This window comes from Orycteropus afer, unplaced genomic scaffold (genome assembly GCF_000298275.1).
Source record: "Orycteropus afer afer isolate SDZICR_OR568_19922 unplaced genomic scaffold, OryAfe1.0 scaffold00264, whole genome shotgun sequence".
Classification (NCBI taxonomy): domain Eukaryota; kingdom Metazoa; phylum Chordata; class Mammalia; order Tubulidentata; family Orycteropodidae; genus Orycteropus; species Orycteropus afer.
In genome coordinates, this window is record NW_006921851.1 from 566019 (window position 1) to 587445 (window position 21427).

Genomic DNA, 21427 nt, shown 5'->3' on the forward strand with positions numbered 1-21427 from the left:
TTTGTTAGAGTAATTGAACCTTAGAATAGAAGGAATCTTAGAAATTGTCTAGTCTTATCTCCTCTCACTTTAGAGATAGGCAAACTGAGGCCCAGACTTGCTTTTTTGTTTGCTGACCTTCTCTCCCTACCCCTCTTCTCATTCTACTTTCTCTTCCTTAGGTCCCTGCAGGTACTCCTCTAGGAAGAAGGAAGTTAGGGGTCAGGACAGGAAAATGACAAGGAAGTGGGGACTCAGGGGTGGGGTGGGAGCTTGGGCAGGAGGAGGGGGTGTGATGAAGGCTGGCACAGGCAGCAGGCATAGACAGGAGAGAAGACAGGAAGCTGGACAAAAGACCTCAGTCGCAGAAGCCATGTGGATATTTATACCTCTACTCATTGGCCCTTTCACCCTGGGCATTGCCTCTGCTGCCCAGCCCCTTCCTCTCCCCCTGACTAAGCCCAGGCCCCCTCAGTTCTGCCATCACTTCTTTTTCTTTTTTTCCTTGGTTATCCTGGCCTCCTCAGCTTCCATCTGCTCCTTGATAAGCTTCATTCTCTTCTTGCCTAGTGGAGTCTTGAAGTACCAGTCCTTAGGGGGAGAAGGAGGAGGGGCAAGGGAAGTAGGAGAAATGAAGAGGAAGACCTGGTCCATTGGGATCTGACCCTCAGTTCTGTCTTCTGACCTCATCCTTACCCTTTTTACAGGACCCTGTTTCCTCAACAGCCTTCCGTCCTCTCTTCCCAGAGTTCCTTTGTTCCTCACCAAGTTCTCTAGGCATATCCCCCTCATCTACTGCCCTCCATCATGCCCCCTCTTTCCATCTTTTTATCCTCTCTTCACTGCCACTCCTTTGCCTTGGAGTATGGCACTGGCTTCTCCTCTATCACTGGCCTTTCCAGGCTCCCACCTTCAGGGAAAACCAGATGAGATGTTCCTTCCCATTCCCCAATCCCTTAGCCCTCCCTTTGGTGATTTCTTGTTCCTTTTTCAGCAGAATGCCACATTAATTTTAACCTGTCATGTGGTACTTTTGGGGAACAAGGGGAGAGGTCTGAGATGTGCTACGGCACTGGTTTAGAAAGACTGCCCACCCTTTCCCACAGCAGCCTCACCTTCAGAGATTCCTCTTCCTCTTTGTACACTGGTTCCAGCTTTGCCAGATGCCCCAAGAACTCAGAGGCCACTAAGGGACGCTTGGACAGTTGCAGGAGCCGCCGCTCTGTCAGTACTGATTGAATGGCTTGGAGGATGTGGCCGGGCGTGTAACCATCAGACACTTTGGCCAGGGCACTGATATCCAGGCTCTGGGTCACCTGAACTCCTTGGGTCTCTATCATATGCTTCCAAAGCACTGCAAGCATGTGAGGACATGGGCCGGGAGGCATGGGTGGGTGCAGGCACATGGGGAGCAGGCAGCAAGGCATAGCTTCCCAGGCCCCAGGCCTCACCAAATCGGGAGGCGTAGTCGGGCCGGGGCATGAGGAGGATGCGCTCATAGGTCCGACACAGCCCCTTCATCTCAGCCAGCTGTGGCCGGGCTGTGGTTCCAATTAGCATCACGCGGTCTCCGGGGTTCAGCAGGCGCAAGGCCTTGGTAAGGTCCTTTTTCATTCGCTTTGGGTCCATCTGCTCCAGGGAGAGAAGCAGATGTGGGAGTTTCAGGTGGGGGATCAGAGGGCTTCTAGAGCTGACAGCACAGGCACACAGTGACAGACAGGTAGGCTTACAACTGGTCAGGGCACACTTCCCACCCCCACCCCTGTCTGGCACAGTATCCCACTGGCCCTGAGGGATGGAGAGGGAGAGGCTGTTATCTTGCTTTGGAGATAGGAAAAGAAGCAGTGGAGGGGAGGACACCCGCCCAAGGTCACTGTGGGTTAGGCTTGGAGTGATTTTTAAAAGCCCTAGTTCTCAGCCTTGCTCATGCTCCCCTACCCAGGTCACTGATGCCTCTTACCTCTCTCTCTTCTTTTGGGACCTTCTTATAGAAAGTCTTCTCAGCTCCCCCAATCCAGATCACAGAGGGCTGCAGCAACCGAGCCACCTGGCCAGGCAGAGGGTGAAAGCCTGTATCAGAGGCCTCTGGACAAGAGTGGCTTTCCCTGTGTGGTGAGCCCAGGGTCAGGCTAGCCTCATTGTGCCCTCCTAAGCACCAGCTCCACCTTAGCATTCTGCTGCCCCACTCCAGGGGAGAGTCTGAGGTTTGCCTCTGGGATGGGGAGGGGCACATATTCAACTTCATCTCTTCCTGGAAAATCAACTGCAACTGCTCTGGCCCCTCACAGGGTCCGGATGCCTCAAAACTCATAGCAGGGGTTGGAAGGGAAACCTCCCAGGTCCCCAAATTACCCCATGGGCAGATAGGCACCCCCTCAACAGGAAGCCCACTCAGCTATATTGTCAGACTGAGGAGAACATTGAGAGTTGGGACCAACCTTGAAGACCATATGCACGACCATCTGCACGCCGGCTCTGCCAGGGTATTTGCCCTGCAGGTTGCTGGGGGACAGGTCAAACAGGTTGGCACCAGTTTCGGTGCACACAGCCTTAACCAGCATCTTCTTCCCCATGCCTGGGGGGCCCACTAAGAGGATGGAACGGATAAGGGGGGCCATGGCATGTATATCTGGGGAGCCTGTGAGGAAGGAAATGGGGCCAGAGGCAGGGTGTAGGCCAGCAGCATGGGGCAGGGCATGGGGTATATTGTATAGGGTAAGGCCATGGGCCAGGCTGCAGTGAGGCTCCTCCTGTGTCTAAGCAGTCCCCCATGTGCAGACTGTGATTGGAAGCCTGGAAGGTTTTGAAGGGCCCTATGTGATATCAAAAGGGGTTCTGGTGGTGTAGTGCCTAAAGGAGTACCAGAAGGTTGGTGGTTCACCTGCTCTAGGGAGATACACCAATCAGCCTTGAGACACCAGAGGGACAGCATTCACATAGAAGGAAAGCTGGACAGACAGGAGTGCATAGATAAGAAGGGCACAGGGAGGGGGTAGTCACAGGGAGGAGAGTTTGTTATGGTTGGGGATGGTAATTAGGCATAAAATCAAATGTGCATGAACTGTTGAATGTAAAACAAATCTGCTTTGTAAATCTGCACCCAAAGCACAATGAAAAAAAAAAGAAAAGAAAAGGAGGTTGGTGGTTCAAACCCACCACCACTCAGTGGAAGGAAGATAAAACAATTATTTCCATAAAGATTTTGCCTTGGAAACCCAGTGAGGGTCACTATGAGTCATATAGATTTGATGGCAGTGGGCTTAGTTTTTGGTTTTATGTGATATCCAAGGTGGCACAGTGGTTAAGTGCTGAGCTGCTAACTAAGCACTGAAGGGTTGATGATTCAAACATACCAGTTGCTCAGTGGTAGAAGGATGGGGCTGTCTGCTTCCATAAAAATTACAGCCTTGGAAACCCTATGGGGCACTTCTACTCCATCCTATAGGGTCACTATGAAACAGAATCAACTTGACAGTAATTTTTTTTTTTTTTTTGGTATATGGTATCAGAAGAGCTCCCTGCCTCTTTAAATGCCCTTTCTGGTTTCCATAACAACTGTACTCCTGGACTACAAAGGGGTGAAATTCAATGGCATATGACAAATTGCCCCAGAGAGATCCTGGTCTCTGGTATTTAACAGAGTGGGCTGGGGAAAGGGACAGACTAGGTCACTTGGATTGAGTAAGGAGCTGGGAGTGTGGATTCCTCAACAGATCAAGGACCCATGTGACTTCTGTGGCAGTGCCTCTGAGGGGTGTGACCTCCAGCAGGCAGATACACCTAGGGGCAGGACATGTGTCCACCTCAGCCACCCTGCCCTAAAAGCCCCTGCCTAACTCAGGGTCTTTACACCCCCACAAGGGTTTCTCACCAAGCCGCAGAACCCCATACAAGGCCATGTTCTGACGAATATCAAACAAGGAAGGCATAGGCAACTTGTTTGCCACGTTCAGAGCAGATCCAAGATAGAGGCAGTCACCTGAGGGTACAGGCAGTCAGGTCGCTTGGGCCAAGGGAAAGAATCATGCAAGAAGCCAGTCATACTTCCAAGAAGTGGCCTTCAGCAAGGGGAAGAGCACAGTCTAGAGCCAGCTGCCCCTCAGCTCGGACTAGTCATAGGGTATGTGTCTCACCGATGTAGTCCTTCAGTGCCACTGTCTCACTCTTCTTCAGAAGTCTGTGGATGACGAGCTCTTCATACAGAGAGTCCAGGGACCTACAGAGGGTAGGCAGGAGACCCAGAGGACATTAGATAAAGGTGGGAGCTTGTGGAGGACATGAGAAGAGAAGAAAGATGGTTTTCCTGCCCATGTCCTGTGGTCAAAAGTACAGCTGGCATCAAAAGGCACAGTGTGTGAGAGAAAGCCAAGATACCAAAACTCTTACCCTAAGGCACTGGGACTGTACTGTGAAGGTGCTACATGGACCAAAAAGGAGGCAGGAAAGACCAGTGCCCTCTGTGGACTTCCCAAAGTCCAACCATTAGAAATCTATCCACTTGGGTTAAGCTTGGCCCCTTCCTAGAAACTACATTTAACATGTAATTCTTCCTGGGAGGGATGGCCATTAAAGTAAATAACATGAGTGTGCTCACCACTTCTGTCTACAAGTGAGCAGGTTCAGAGAAGTGAGTGGAAAAAGGCAAGCTACTCAATGCCCTAGAGTGGGAAGTCCAGGGGGTGATGTCTTCGTGAGAGCACAGAGTTACTTAAGGAGGGTGAAAGTGGAAGGGAGAATCTGAATGACGGCAATACTATGTACTCTGCATTATAATTTTCAAAGCATGTTCTTATAATTTCTTATTATTTTATATGATCCTCACAGCTATCCTGGAAGTTTGGCAGGGAGGTACTCGGGAATGAGTATGCTTAAGTGACTTTCCCAAGGTCATACAGTATAAATCCAAGCCTCCTGTCCCGGATCAGGTACCTGCTGGGGGTGAGATCCTTTTCCTTCTTCTTTCCAACTTTCTTCCCAGGCTTCTTCTGGTTAGACACAAGTGTACAGGTGAGTATTCTCTGTTCCTTCCTCCCCTATGGAGCCTGCAGAGCCCTCCTGGCCCCAGATCTGGCCTCTCATCTTACCTTTGGAGGCTTCAAGGGTCTCTCCTCCTCCCTGTCCACAGCCAGGCGCAAATTCTTCAGCTCTTGCTGCATCAGCTTATCTACCTGGGGAGACAGGAGGGAGTGGAAAGGGCAGCAGGGGCCTGGTGAAGAGACAGTGAGAGAGGTGAGGAGGGAGGCAGAGATGGGAGGAAGGAGAGGAGCCTCTGATAAAAGCCAGACAAGCTTTGAGAAGGTGGCCTGGGGAGCAGCACCGGTGTCCCCATATACTCTGGAGCCCTCAGCCACTGCACTCCCACCCCTGGTCTGAATCCTGCATACCCCTGAGCCTGGCTCTTAGCTAATTACCAAAATGGGGAAAGTGAGGGCGACCCTGATGAGCCCTCCCACCTGTGTGCGGATCTCCACCTCCACTTCCTTCCTCTTTTCCTCCCTTAGGGTCTCAGGGTCAAAACTCTGACTGGGGTATATGCTCTCATGGCGGTTCTTCCATAGCTCTGACCATGGAAAACAGATGGAGGGAAGGTAAGAATCCTAGGTATGTGTACTTGCACATACACACAGATGCATGTACTTGCACATACAGCACATGAAACTGCATGCACAATACACAGTGACACATAGGTGCACACACACATGCATGCACATGCACACAGAGACACATGAGCACACGTATACACATGCACATACATGCACACAAGCATACTTTGGCCAGGATCCAGACCCAAGCCTGATCTACCTCTCCCCACTCAGCTGCCTGGCACTGCTTCTACTCAGCCTACAAAGGCTTGACCCCAAGGAGTGTGACCACAGAAACCAGACCCAAACCTACAACATCCCCCCACCCAAGAAATCACACACACTCTTCTCCCCCTTTAACGTCATCCCCTCAGCCTACACACTCCCACCTCCAATCCATGACAAGTCCCCACTTTCCCTAAGGCCAAGGGTTACTCCAAGACCCCCAGTAAGGCCTTCTCTCCTCTTACTCATGTACTCCTCATGTCCAGCATTGATCACAGGTACAAATTTGGATGGCAATACTTTCAGCATATTATCCATGTCCTGGAATAGAAATAGTCTATTATTTCTGTATAAAAATATAATATTTATCTTGTGGCTAAGTACCTAAGGCATTTGACTGCTAACCAGAAGGTTGGTGGTTCAAATCTACCAGATGCTCCATGGAAGAAAGATGGGGCAATCTACTTCCATAAAGATTTACTGTCTCAGAAACCCAATGGGGGTTGCTATGAGTCAGAATCGACTCAATGGCAGTGGGTTTTTTTTTTTTTTTTTTTTGTAAGTGTATTATATATATATATATAAACATGTACATATAATATATAATACATGTAATATTTAATTCCATGTATCATTACAAATATAATAAATTATATATGTAATAATATACAATAAATACATATTATATATATAATAAATGTATATTATATATATATTTATAGCCTCTTTCCTCCACCTACCACAAATTCTTACCTAATCCTTACCCAGACCAGCTTTCCTACTGTGAATTTCTCTAAACTTTGGTCCTCCCTGACCACTCATGCCACATGTCCACAAGGTGTCTCACCCCCTTCTTGGTCTTTTCTTCCTTCCCTTTCTTCTTCTCTTTTTTTCCCTCATCCTTGTTCTTATTTTTCTCTTGCTCCTTCTTTTTGCTTTCCTGGACCTGCAGTTCCAGTTCCATTCTCACCTGTGACCAAAGATGATGATGTAGCAGAGACCAGAGGGGTTTTATAGGAACAGGAGAACTCAGGGGTGAATCCAGGATCCACAAGGGCTACATAACTGCTGAGAGTCCCGAGATTACATACTGGGCTCCAGGAGGAAAAGGAGCCAAGTAAAACTGTGTTTTGATCAGAGGTGCTGGCTTGATCTGGGGCCTCAGAGCCAGAGCCTTAAGAGTCTCTCCAGGGACATTTACTCTCCCTGGCATGGATGCCTTCTTCAGTGACAGGTACCCTCTTACCTTCCCCATGCAGCCTTGCTAGCCACATATATTTCCTCTGGCCACATCTGCCTCTACTGACCATAGCTGACCTCTTCCCCACCCCACCACCACATTTAGCTTTACTCACTACTCTTTATTCCAAGCTCAGCCTGCCATGGAAAACCCCTTGTCCTCACTCCCAGTATACCTGTTCTGGAGTCTTGTCTGCAAAGATCACGTAGGATCCACCTGAAGACTCATCTGGATAATCAGGAAACCGACCTGTAAGGGCACTAAGTGGACATAAAATTGTTAGACAAGATGGACGGCTGGATAGGTAAAAGGGTGAACAGATGAATGGGTGGTTGGACAGGTAAGTGGGTAGTTGGACAGGTGGATAGGTGGTTTGACAAGTAGGTGGACAGACAGGGGGACAAACACATGGGTAGGTGGGTGGAAGGATAAGTGAATGGATGGATAGAAGGATGGGGAAGGATAAAAGAACCATAGAAATAGAGGGAGAGAGGGATAAATAGTTAATTACAGAATAGAAAAGACAGGTTGCTCATGGGGGCATTCATGGATGCTTTTCCCATCCTATTATGGCATTTTCTTTTCCATCCAGGGAAATGGGGGATCATATGTGGAAAGGGTACTGTAGGTTGGGGCCAAGGTTTAAGCCTAGATTGTCAGCAGTGTGTTGGGGGTTGGGGATGGAGAAAAGGGGCCATTCTGAACTAGAGGACAGAACAGTTGTGGGGAGAAGTCAGCCTATGGGGACACTGGGGTAAGATAGAAGAGTGGGACTGAGAATGAGTTGGCCGTGGCTCAGGACACTGACTGGCATTCAATAAACCACTGTCGAATTTGCTCCTTCATCTTCTCCTTTATGTCAGGCCCCTCAGTCTCTATGAGAGAATCATGGGTTTGCGTCATGGCCAACTGGAACTCCTCCTCCTTCTCTACCTGGCGGAGCCTCCGGACATCCTCCCTGAGGCAGGCCTGGGACAGGATGCCTGAGTGCTCTGTTTCATTGGGTGAGGGGAGCTGGAGAAGGGAAGAGAGGATCTCAAGAGTTGGGGAAGGAGGACCCCATTCTTTGGCACACACACCTGCCCTTACACCTTCTAGACACTGCATGCACTACTGCATGGAACAATGGGTGAGCCTGCATCAGGAGAAATTACGTTTGGAGGCGAGACCCGTCTGTGTAAATTACTCCAATAATGAGTTTACTTGATGCATCTGGGCTGCCCCCTGCCTGTTCCCCCACACACCCCCCCTATGAGCCTTGGGCCCAGCACCCACCCGAATCCCTGCCGCTGGGCCACATTGGCAGCCTTGCTCACAGCCACTTTCCCGCCTCATTGGCTCCCAAATGTATTTTAAATATCACTCTGCACAGACAATTACTGAAAATGCTGAGCTCACACTCCTGAGGTGCCCAGGCAGCCAGCTCCCTCCTTACCCACCACTGGTGCCATGGCCTGCCCCCCACCCCTCCCACTGGTGATCTTGTCCCCCACCTCCAGTCCAGGCAGAGTCCCCTCCTCTCCCATCCCAGACCCCTTCAGAAGCCCCTAAGCCTCCCAAAGAAGCAATTTTGGCCCTGCCAAGATGCTACCGGCTCAGCCCTAGCTGCTGCCAGCCCTTAAGAAGTACCCTTCCCTCCAGTCCCTGTGGCTACCCTGAGCTGGCCCACCCAGCCCAACTCCCTTCATCAGCCAGTTCACTCCAGGGTCTGCCCTGTGGGATTGGACCCTCAGGCCTGTCATGGCCTCTGTTCCTCAGGTCTTAAGAGAATAGCTGGGACCCTCAGTAAGCAGAGAGGACAAAGAAGTATTAGGGAAAGAGGTCTGCACACCACAAAACATGCACACACACATGTACACTCAAGAACACACGTGTGCACACACTCACATACATACCACACACAGGCACATATATGCACATGCCACACCTGTACACGTACATTCATATGTGTGCACACATCAGGGTTTCTGCACCTCTTATGACTCAAAAGGCTCTGCATACACATTCACATCATATCACATCACAGGCATTTCAGAGCACTGAGTCACCCTCTCCACAGAGAAGTGCTTTTGGGTCCCCAGAGCAAGTGGGAAGCCTCTGGCCAGAAAAGTCCTGGTGTAGGGGTGTGGCTCTCCAGCTTAGCCTAAATGGTTGTCTCAAAGGCTGGCCCTGAGGGCCTATCCCTTTGCTGGGCCCACCCTACGACCTCTCCTTCCACACAGGGGCATGGGAGGAGTCCAAGATGTCCTGTGCTGCTATCACTTCTGGCCCCTTCCCACATTTTGAGATTCTTCCAAGGGCTTAAGGAGAGGGAGGGGTATAAAGAGATGAGGGTTAGAGGTGGCTTTTCTGTCCCTCCCCACTTCAGAACCATAATCTGAATGGCCACATCTATCAGAGCTCCCCACCTCCTAATACCCCCTCCACTCCCATTCCCACCATATCCCAAGTGAGGGTAGAGTGGGCAGTGTGGGCTGTGTGTGGAGGGTGCAGAGGGTCCCTCACCATGCCGATGAACTCCATCTCTACCTGCCGGTCCTGCTGGGTACGCTTCCTCTGCAGGTAGCCTTTCCACACCTAAGGGGGGAGAAGGCTCAGGGGTGGGGGAATTGTAGGATCAGCCCTGGAAGGAACAACAGCCCTTGCAAGGAGGCTTAAGGGGTGGTGGGGCAGCTGTGTGGAGGGGTATTGCAAACTCTCTCCAGCAGGACCAACAGGACCAGGGTGTTATGGGGTGTACCCACAGAAACTCTCTCCCCCTATTCTCTACTTGCTAACCCTTTGTATCAGAATGCTAGGAATCCCTCCTCCAAGAAGCATTGGGATAGCCTACTTCTCAGAATGCTATGGCATTTGGAACAAATATTTGATTCCATCCAGGAACACAGACTTCAGTGCTGCAAGGTTTGTGTCTACCCCTGGTAAATGCTTACATTTTTCACACAAGGAAACAGGCCAGTGATGGGACATTGTCTTAAGCCCAGGTGGAGTTGGGGCTGGGATCAGGCTTCCTGACTCCTACATAGTGCTGTTTCTCCAGGCCTCTAGCACCAGTGTGTATGCACGTGTGTGTGTGTGTGGGGGGGGGGGTAGGGCTGGCAAGGCACTGGGCAGAGTGAAGCCAGGCACTCCCCATTCTCTCAGGGGCTTTCTGCATTGAAGCATGGTGGGGGTGTTAAAGGAAGGCACCAAGCTGGAGTTATCAAACTCCACTTTAATTCATCATGTTTCCTTTTACCTCTTTTGCCACGAGGCTCAGGAAATATTGAGTGGCTCATTTTTAAATTTTTTCTTTTCTTTTTTTTTCATTGTGATTTGGGTGAAAATTTACAGAGTAAATTCACTTTTCATACAGTAGTTCACATACATTTTGTCTCATGACATTGACCATAATTTACCACAATGCAACAGCTCCCCTTCCACCTCCTCCTGATAATTACCTCTTCCCTGTGTCCATCCCTCCATGCCCTCCTGCCTCCTGAACTGTTTCCCTGTGTATAAGCAGCCCTTCTTTTTCCCATGATTGTTCTCTCCAAGGAGTGTACTTGCCTCAGGTAAATGTTCAACTCATATACCTCTCTTTTGCTTGGCTGGAAGCCACAGGTGTGGGTTCAGTGCCAGACCTAAAGGGCAGCTACAGCCATAGTCTCAGTGGTTCTACCAGGCTCTATCGGACCAGCAAACCTGGTCCCCCCCCCCTTTTTTTCTCCAAATGATTTTGAGTTTTGTTCCACATTGTTCTCCCTCTCTACCAAGGATCTCCTACATAGATCCCCTTCCAAGTGGTTGACATTGGTAGCTGGGCACCATCTAGTTCTTTTGGTCTCATAGTCATATAGGCTGTAGATCGGATGGTGTCCCAGTTGCTAGGACTGATTGTTTCCATTTATTTTTGGTTTTCTTCATTCTTCTTTGCTCTGGATGAGGAGAGACCCATCGTTGCATCTAGATGGCAGCTTGCAAGCTTTTAAGATCCCAGTCGCTACTCGCCAAAGTAGGAGGTGGAACAATGTTTTGTGTAGTATGTTATGCCAATTGAGCTTGATGTCCCCTGTGACTATGGCCCAGGTGGCTCATACTTAGTCTGAGTATTTCTGGAATGTGGTTATCTGCTGTGTTTTGCTATACTGTTATGCATCTTTCGTCTCAAATTTTAATGATCCTTCTGTTTCTGGGGATTTTATGGTACTCACTCCAAATCTTCTTGGGGATGGAGATGCAGAATAAATAGTAAATAAATAAGACACAAGTTTATGCACTGAATAAGGTCCCTATCCACAAGGAAATTGGACTCGCATTGTAAGGAACAGAATCCAGCCCCTGAGCCCCTTGTGACCATCACCCTGGTCCTCTTCCTGGTGCCCGGTTACCTTCTGTATGATGACAGATGCCTGGTCCTGAGTGAACTTGTGCCTCCCATCCTCTCGGCTCTTCCGGTCCCGCTCCTCCTCTCTCCGAATTTCACGCATGAACTTAGCACGGAGCCGGCCTTGCCGGGCCCGCTCGGCTCTTTGCAGCAGGATTATGGCCTCAGTCCAGTGCTTTCCTGGAAAGATCTAGCCAGAGAAAAAGGTCAGGAAGAAATGAGGGCCTGACTGCATCAGGATGGGACCTAGGAGATTAGCCCACAGGCAGAACCACGCATCTGGCTTGCCACTGAAAAGTGCCCATGAGCACAGGGGCAACCTTGAAGAGAGCCAGGGGCCACCCAAAGGGCATTCTGAAGTGGGTATGGGACAGGGTAGGGCTCTGTGCATGCTGCAGGGCTGTATTTTGGGGCTAGAGGGGGCACTGGAAGGAGTCTGAGGGTGTTCCCTGCCCTCACCTCCACAGAGGGCACTGGCTCCATTTTGGACAGGATTTCTGCCAACATTAGGCCCCGGTCCTTCAGAATGCTAGCCTGCTCCAACAGGAAGTATTTGGGAATTGGAACCTCCAGGTCTGCCTTTAGGACAATATGGGGGAAGGAGGGTCAGGAATCAATAGCTAGGGACATCTGGCTGATCAATGGCCTTTTTTTTTTTTTTTTTAAATTGTGATTTGGATAAAAATTCACTTTCTATATAGCAGTTCACATAGTTTGTCTCATGACATTGACTACAATTTACCACAATGCAATGGCTCCCAGATCTCTCAGATCAGCAAACCTGATCCTTTTTTTTTCCCCCAAATGATTTTGAGTTTTGTTCCACATTGTTTTCCCACTCTACACAGGATCTCCTACATAGATCCCCCTCTGAGTGGTTGACAATGGTAGTCAGGCACCATTTAGCTCTTCTGGTCTCATAGTTGTATAGGCTGAGGATCACATGGTGTACCAGTCGGTAGGACTAATTCTTTCCATAAATCTTTGGTTTTCTTCATTCTTCTTTGCTCTGGATGAGGAGAGACCCATCATTGCATTTAGATGGCTGCTTGCAAGCTTTTAAGATCTCAGTTGGTACTCCCCAGAGTAGGAGGTGGAACAATGTTTTATGTAGTATATTATGCCAATTGAGCTTGATGTCCTCTGCAACAATGGTCCCGAGTCCATGGGTTCAACTACTTGCTCTCTCTGGGTAGCTGGCTGTGTCCATGGCCATTTTCACCAGCTCACACAATCTCTTGCACCTGAACCCTAGAGGCCTGGGTTATGGGCAGGTCCCTCCAAAAGTCACCTCTCTCTTCACCTGCCTTCACCATCTGGCTAGAGTTGAATTCTGGAGGTGGGCCATGGTTCCCAACCCACTATGTGTCAGAGTCATCTGGAAAGCTCTAAAAAATACTGATTCCTAAGGCCCACCTGCCCCTGCCCCCAGTCCCTGGGTGGTGCAAATGTTTAACACGTACTCAGCTGCTAACCAAAAAGTTGGCCATCGGAGTCCATCCAGTCCTGGTGATCTACTTGGGAAAGATCACAGCCACTGAAAACACTATGGAGCACAGTTCTACTCTGACCCAAATGGGATCACAATGAATCTGAGAGGACTCCACCGTAACTGGGAAGCCCTCCTTTCAGAATGAAGTCTGTGAGTACTTGTAAGTCCACAGCTGAGTCTGATGCTGCTGGCCCTGGAAACTTAAGAAACTTCCGGGTGTGAGCGAGGAGTGGTACTGCACTGGGGACCTGAGGCGGGGCTAGGGACGGATCTGACTCTAGAACCAACGTGGCTGTGTGCACAGATCACCTGAGAATCTTGTTAAAACACAGATCTTGATTTAGTAGGTTTGGGTTGGCCCGGGATCCTGGATTTCCAGCAAGAAAGCTCCAGGTGCCTCGAACACTGCTAGCCCAGGGAGTACACTAGAGGAATGTCTCCAGAGGGCTCTTGGTCTCCCCGAGGTGCGTCGCTCTTCCCAACCAAGAGACCCAGCTCTCTTCCTGCACCCTCGTACGAACCCCTTCCCTCGAGATCTTAGGCGCCCAAACTCCACCCTCTATTGCCCATCTCCGTCCCTTCCAGCGCCCACTCCCGGCACCCCGCACCGGCGTGAGTTTGAGCTCCTGCAGCACGTGGTCCAGGCAGCGGCACTCGCTAAGGTCAGTGCGCACTAGCTCATCCTGCAGCTCCAGCACTCGGCCCGCCACGCCGTCCAGCAGCCGCCGCAGCAGCCGCCGCTTCTGCGGCTGCACCATCTGGTCATAGATGGCGTCCAGGCGGCGAAGCAGCCCCAGGTAGAACAGGTAGAGCGACGAGAGCCGGTGCTGGAAGGACTGGCGCTCCCGTTCAGGTACCGGGTGGAGCAGGGGCCGCTCCTTGTCCAGCAGCTCCTGCAGTGTCACGTGGGAGGACTCCCAGAGGCGCTGGTAGGCTCTAGGGAGGGCACGAATCGCGACTCTGAGCCAGGGAGGGGCAGCCTGGCCAGCGGTGGGGCTGGGGCTACTGAATCCAGGGAGCGTGAACCCTCTGGGTGTGAGGTATGAGGTCAATGCTACTTATCAGAAGGAGCTCAAGTGGAGTTCCTGAAGTGAGATGGGAGAAGGGGTGAAGTTGGGGTATAGGAGGAGGGCCCACTGATGCACCAGAGAAGGAAGAATGTTGAGTGAGGGATCCCTGCCATGAAAGGGCCTTCTGGAAGCCAGGGCAAGGGTGCTGCCCAGAGATTCTGCAGGAGGGGTGAGTTTGTTGCGGGGTGGGCACAGAGAAATGTCCTTCCCCCAGAACAGAGCTCCGGTTCTGGAATTGACGATTCAAAGGAAGCTTGGGGAGAGAAAGTTGTACTCTAGGCAAGGACAGCCCCAGGGTCCAGCTTGATGGGACAAAGCTCTGCTCTTTGCTCTCAGTCCAGCAGAAGCCCCATTCCAGTGCCTACTCACTCTTCAGACATGGCATCCACTTCTCACTCTGCCCTCTGTGAGCTGGTTGATCTTGGAACCATAGAACCCCATGGTTCTACCCTGACTCCACCCCCAGGTCAGTACAGCCTGACTGTAACCATTCTGTTGCATTGTACCAGTGTTCTAAGACATTGAGCAGAAGTCTGGAGGGTGTAGGATAAGGTCTGCTTATCTTAGAAGCCGTCCTGGAGAGTGCACCCAAAGGGAAGGGGGCTATGGCTGTAAGGCTCTATGGTAGCAGGCCTGGAGAGGCCAGGGCATGTAGTTGGGGTCAGATAATTCAATGGTCTTGGTTTAAAAGCTTCCCATAAGCCATGAAGATAAATATTAGTTCTGGTAGCACAGTGTCTAAACCATTTGACTGCTAATCAGTAGACTGGCGGTTCAAACCCACTAGCCACTCCTCAGAAGGAAGGCTGGCCAATCTATTTCCGTAGTGATACCACCTGAGAAACCCACTCAACGGCAGTTTTTAGTTTTTAAAGGCACTAGTCCAACTGCAACCTTTTCTTTAATTCAGGCCCAGCCTCCCATACACCCAACTTCCCTTCACTCTGATATATAACTGTTCTAGGAAGTGGGTGTGATGATGTGAGGGGAAAAGGCATTGGATTCACCACCCCCCCCCCCCCCCCCACCCCCGGCTTGCAAGTGAGCATACACACATCCCTTTGGGGTCTGCTGAGGATGAGTTGTACTTGTTAAGAAGCATTTTGGAGAGTGTGGCAGGCATCCTCGGTGGGGTCTGGTCTCATTCCGACCCATCATCAGCAGGCTCATGGGTAATACAAAACAGGCCATCAGCCACCCTGGTCAGCTGAGGGTGACCTGTTTGACTCTATGCAAAGTAGAGGTTTATGAATAAATATATAAGGACCTGGGCCAAGAAAGGGAGGGCTGGTGGCACAGTCCCTAAGGCACGTGACTGGTAATCAAACCCACCAGCCACTCCTCGGAAGGAAGATTGGGCAATCTACTTCGGTAGTGATACTGCCTCGGAAACCTGAGGGGTCGCTGAGTCAGAATCTGACTCGATGACAGTGAGTTTGTTTTGGTTGGGACAAGAAAATGGGGGAAGGGAGGCAGCAGCAAGGGAGCACCAAGAGACTAGGGATTCTCTAAAATGTGCATCTAAATTACCTAAGGATCTTGTTGAAATGCAGATCCTAATGTGAAGATCTGAGGTGGGCCCCAAGACTGCATTTCTAACAAGCTTCTGGATGCTATAGATCAGGGTTGTCACATTTTGAATAAAACAAAAAATCCCAAACTCACTGCCATCAAGTTGATTCTGACTCATAGCGACCCCTATTGGGTTTCCGAGGCTGTAAATCTTTATGGAAGTAGATCACCCCATCTTCCTTCCGTGGAGTGGCTGGTGGTTTTGAACCACTGATGACCTGGTTAGCAGCCAAGTGCCTTATCCACTACATGACCAGAGCGCCTTACATCTTGAATAGTAGGTGTAAAACAAAGTGGTAGAGTAGGTAAGTCAAGGCTCAGAAGCCAAGTTGCCTGGGCCTGCCCTTTTCTAGCTGGTACTGAAACATAGGTAATAGGTTCTCATCTCATGGAGTCTCCTCATGAGGCTTGTATAAGATCTATGTGCAGCATGTAGCACTGTACCCAAATGCCAGCCACTACTAGAAGGGGATGCCTATTCAGGACATGAAGCTTAAGGTGACAACTACCAGTCTATCCAACTATATGTCATAAGTTCTACTCTTCAGCCACCCTCTCTCTGGAAGCTTGAATTTATGGGGCACATGCTTAGGACAGGACAGAGACAGAGAGCAAGAATGTGATCAAATGTCAATCCAGGTCAAGGGCATATATGTGGTCTTTATACTTTCTTGTAATTTCTCTGTGGGTTTGACATTTTTCAGAATAGTCAGGGAAGAAATGTTAGAAGTCTCAAACAGTCCCACCAATTTGTTCTGAAGTCAAGTGGAAAGATACCTTCTACCTTAGCCAGCTGTCTGGAAGCTGGTTTGGGCCTTGGATGTTCGTATCCTGAAAGAAAGTCTTGTGGCCCTGTGCTGAGTACAGTGCCTGCCACAAAGGACATGAGAGATGGCATCACAGTCATGGACTATTAGGGCTGAGAGTAACCCTGGGAAGTTTTCAGGCTCAGAGAAGTTTTAATGCAAACAGCCACAGCCAGGCCGCGACTCAGTCCAGATGCCAGCCCTGACTAAGTGCGCTGCCCAAAGGACACAACCAGAGAGCAATTCTTAGAAAATGAGTGCATTATTGTACCTCCTGTAGCAGCCATAAACAGTAATGCTGACTGCTGTCCTAGGTCACACCCTCCCTTCACAAACCACCACAGTGCATAGGAGCAGTTTGCCCTTTATTTATGGCCAGTCCTGGCTCATTTGGAGCTAATGTACTTGGTGACAGCCTTGGTGCCCTCAGACAGAACATGCTTGGCCAGCTCCCCAGGCAGCATCAGACGCACAGCCGTTTGCACTTCCCAGGATGCCAGGGTGGTGCGGCCCGAGTACTGGGCCAGCCAGGTGGCTTCCCCAGCCAGCCGCTCAAACACATTGTTCACAAAGGAGTTCATGATGCTCATGGCCTTGGAAAAGATACTGATGTCAGGGTGCACCTGGGAGAAGCAGCAGGACCGATGTATTAAGAAGGTGCTCTTGCCCAATTCTTGGACCTCAGCCCCTGAACTGGGGGCTAGCTGGAAACAAGAGGCAGGACTCCAAGGCCTCCTAGCAGCCTCTTCCCAGAGGGTGACCTTTTTACAAGTCGAGAGGAGGGGGAGTTTCTCCCAATCCTGAGAGGTGACCATGACATTAAGTGCTGTAGTCATCTCTACATATTTAACAAATGAAGTGTTATGCATGCATCTTGCTTTTTCACCAGATGCATCTGCAGTGTTCCACACAGTATGGATGAATCCTAGTTTATACCAGTATCTCTCTTAATGGGGTTTGTGCCCCATTTTGTTCCTGCTAATTGTCTATAGTAAATATGCATCCTTGAAAGCTCTGGTACAAACATACCAAAAGTTGCTGGAGGAGGGACTGCTGGGTCAAAGGGTACAGGTAACTTGATGTACGCAATTACCAATTACTCCCCAAAGAACATTTTTACACTAATTAGCAGTTCTGTCTGGCTGACATGGAACCATCGTGTGACCATGAATAAAACTCTTTCCTCCGGGCCTTGTCACAAAAACTTTCAAACTAGGTGATCTCTAGAAAACCAATGACCTTTAAGTGTGAGGTAGACGTTATTAACTGCTTTGTAACTGCACAGACATAGATCAGGATATGGAACCAGGGCTCAACTCCCATCCCCTTGTTCTTCCCACCACCCGATTGCCAAAGATGAAATCCGTGGTACAAAGTTGTCATTGGGTGCCACTGAGTTCACTCTGACTCACAGCAACCTCATGTGAGAGTAGAACTGCCTCCACAAGGTTTCCTTGAGTGTAATCTTTACAGAAACAGATCACCAGGTCTTTTGTCCACAGAGCCGTTGGGTGGGTATGAACTTTGTTAGCAGCTGAGTGCTTAACTTTTGTACCACCAAAATCCCTTCGGTGATTAGTACAGCCTCATCCTCAGTGAGTACACATTTTGCCCTGCTCTGGTGGTGTAGTGCCTAAGGCATCTGACTGCTAACCAGAAGGCTGGTGATTCAAACCCACCAGCCACTCCTTGTTAAGGAAGATTGGGCAATCTACTTGCATAGAGATACCACCTAGGAAACCCGAGGAGGGGTCACTATGCGTCAAATTGACTCGATGGCAATGAGTTTGGTTTTGAATAAAAGGGCAACTCCCACACAGATCCAATTCTTGGTTGCATCCACTTCTGTGCCTCAGTTAGGCTAAGTTGCAGGGCTCAGTAGCATCCACTCCTGCCCTACTCTCTTCACATTTGGGTCTGCCCTTCTACCAGCACGTGTCACTAGTAGGGCTACCCTACCCCTATCCTACCCTGAGACCCCAGAGGCTTAAGCTGTCAATTCAAACTGCTAAGGCAGTCACTCAGACTGGAGAACAAGGTCCCCATCTGTGATCTAACAAGGGGTGAGAACCTGAGGCAGGTAGCTGAGTGGCTCTGCCCTGTCCCAGACCCATCCTGCTGCAAGGTAGTGGCTCTGAGGCTGTTTATCTGGATCCCTGATACACACTGGCTGTTGGATACCCATCAGTGCCCCTGAAGGTTTGTCACCAGGCCTAGTTCCAAGACATCTCTGGCCAGGAATTAAGATGGCAGCCTGTTGCTTAGAGTGGGACAAACAGGACATGCCACCATCAGGACTTGTGACTGGGTCAAGCCTAAGCCTTTGTGGCTCTCAGGGCCACATAAGCTGTCTGCCTGATGGTAATCCCCCCACGAACCCCTCCCAACATCTTTTTTCTTATTTGACTAATATTATGTTCTTATTTAATTGAAGAAAGTATGAACCAAGAATGCTATTTCCAGAGAAGCCCACTCCCAACATCTTGTCTGTATCAGGCTGTTTGGCACTTTCACATGGTCCCACCTAATACTGATTATACAGATGTATAACCTGCTCAGAAGCCCTTTAAACTGCTTGGTGGTGACAGTGGCAGGAAGCATGTTTCCAATGTCTCCTGCTTATCATAGGTGCTCAACAGATACTGAGGTGCAGGGGCCTCCAGATCAAGTCTAACTCTCTCAAAAGACAAGTTCCAGAGGCTACTGCCTCAGTACCAGGACTGGTTCAGTACCCTTTTATCCCCACACCTCCCTGCTCCCACTCTCACCTGCTTGAGCACCTTGTAGATATACACTGAGTAATTTTCTTTACCCCGGCTTCGCTTTTTGGACTTCTTGTCCCCAGAACTACGGCCACTCTGGCCCTCAGACTGCTGCTGCTGCTGCCCAAGCTCAGCGTTCATCCTCTAGCTCTGGCTCCTCCTTGCAGCTGCCTCCCATCCCTAGGAGCCCTTATAGGAAGTGAACGGCTCTACCAGGTGTGGCTGGGTGTGAGCACCTGGGGTGGAAAGGTGGAAGGGGCAGGGCCTGGCTCAACCCTACCCAGCACTCCCAATATTGCATACGTGCTCCCTCCTCTTACCAAGTTAATTTCCTGTTTCTGGGTAAGAAATCTTTCACCAGTCTTCCTCAATCCCCTACCTCCCAGTATATTTACAAACTTCTTAAAAGTTCACACACCACACATTTGTAGAAATATATTTTGTAAGCTTTTTAAGCATCCCTAAAATGATTCGAGATTGGTTGGGATTTTTTTTTTGTGACAAATAAGCTAATGTGACTCCTCCTCCCACCCCTCCAGACCCTGAAGATCTTCCACACATCAGATACACTACTCTGGAGAATCCCACAGGCTTTAATGGCTCTCTGTACACCCAAAAACTCACTTTCTTGCCTCACTACTCTTGTAATCCCAGAAGGTCACTTTGCAGCTCCATCTTCCTGAACCAGGTCTCTTAATACACACGACTGACTTACTGAGGTCATTTTGCTCCAAGCTTCACTTACCTGGAAAAAGCAAGCAGCAAAACCAGGCAACTCCAGGGCCAGCGGGAACAGAGGAGTTGTTACCCATCAATCATATTTGGGCTGTCTTGGTGTCAGCTGTGGCTCATCACCAGAAGTCTCTTGCTGTTCCCTCTGCCTAGATCAACTCTTGAACTTCACGTCCAGCTGAGATTCTACTCATCTTTCAAGTCAGAATCCAAACTTGGCTTCCTGGATAGCTAATCATCACACTTCCATCCCTTCTGACTACTTCTGTGGGTCCTACTACCATAATCTACTATCTAGTTTACGTCCTTTCTATGTCTTATTCTCTAGCCTTGTTGAGTGCCCTTGGGGGTTTGGACACTCTGGGACTTTCAGGTAGTCTTAGGGGAACTACTAAGTATTGAACAATCATGACTAGGGTGTCTGCTGAGGTTTAGGAGGTGGAGTGCTGACTGGTATGTCCGACAGCACAAAGGTTTGACATACTATTCAAATTTAAAAAGAGCTGTGCAGAGCCCTGGCCTAGAAGGAAACTGGGTTGTGCTAATGAAAATTACCAGGAAAAATGGTTCACAAACTTCATTATGAAAATGCAGACTCCTGGCCATCTTTGCATCTCTCCCACCAAATGGAACCCAAAGGCCTGGAGCCCAGGGATCTGCACTTAGTGTCATAATCAGGAGAGCTTCATACCACATGTACACCTGCTCTAAGAAGTGGTTATCAAAGTGTGGCCTGCCAACAGCAGCAGCACCACCTGGGACCATGTTAGCTGTTAATTGTAGGACTCACCCGAGACCTGCTAAACCACCTCATCAGTCTCTGGTCTAACAAGTGAGGCTGACCAGGCCGAAAATGCAGTTTCAAATAAGCAAAGTTCTGGAATTGCTGGGCAATCACTCCTTGTATCCAGCCTCTTTCATCTCTTGGGACTTAGTCTTCAGTTCACAGCCATCCCACTGCCTCCTCTTACCCCAACTACTGCTGAGGGAAAGGTGAATGTTGGTACTGCAGGGAGGAAGGGAGTGAATGTCCCTAAGACCTGAGAAGGAAGGGCAGTACCATGGCTTCTTCTTTCTTTATTGGACACTTTGTAGATGTCACGCAGGTCTAGAAGTTACACTGTTAAATAATTATTTAAAAACTGACCAGGACTAAAGCCCTGGTCCAGAGCCCCAAACCAGAAGCAGAAGGATGGGGGCAGTGGGGCTGGGAGTTTTCTTCCAACATCACCAAAACCCAGAAAACAAGGATCCTAAGCTCCTTCACAGGCCAAATCCAGGGCTTGGGCCCCTGGGCTAACCCTCAGGTGCCTCTGGCTACATCACTACCTAGGTAAGGTGACCAGCCAGGGGCTGGAAGGGAAGAGCCAACTGAGTCCAGACATGGACAAAAGTAACTGCGAGGAGAATTGAAACGGACAGGTACTGTCCAGCCGTAGTTAAGAGTGCAGCTAAGGCAGGTTGAGGGGTAGGGAAGAGGCTGGGGAAGTGTATTGCAGCAATGCAGGAGTGTAGCCCTGGGGTCCCATCCTGAGCAGCTGGTCAGGGTAGCAGCTGTTAAGTCCCCAGTGGAACTCCTGACCCAAGCCTGGACAGAGGGC

The 21427-nt window shown here is 49.8% G+C and overlaps 2 protein-coding genes across 2 annotated transcripts; both read right to left on the bottom strand.

Annotated features, from left to right (window-relative positions):
• Positions 1–462: 462 nt before the first annotated feature.
• Positions 463–14334, bottom strand: IQCA1L (IQ motif containing with AAA domain 1 like). The gene is made up of 19 exons (XM_042782217.1): positions 14324–14334; positions 13493–13820; positions 11852–11971; positions 11397–11582; positions 9532–9603; positions 7835–8040; positions 7202–7286; positions 6634–6756; positions 6032–6107; positions 5433–5539; positions 5064–5147; positions 4909–4964; positions 4113–4195; positions 3851–3958; positions 2418–2617; positions 1940–2026; positions 1431–1608; positions 1095–1333; positions 463–570 (listed from the first exon to the last, which is right to left on the bottom strand). Exons 1-19 carry the CDS (start codon positions 14332–14334, stop codon positions 463–465), a joined length of 2457 nt encoding a protein of 818 aa, XP_042638151.1.
• Positions 14335–16718: 2384 nt separating this feature from the next.
• LOC122150935 (histone H2B type 2-E1) lies at positions 16719–19235 on the bottom strand. The gene is made up of 2 exons (XM_042782215.1): positions 19101–19235; positions 16719–16955 (listed from the first exon to the last, which is right to left on the bottom strand). Exons 1-2 carry the CDS (start codon positions 19233–19235, stop codon positions 16719–16721), a joined length of 372 nt encoding a protein of 123 aa, XP_042638149.1.
• Positions 19236–21427: the final 2192 nt, after the last annotated feature.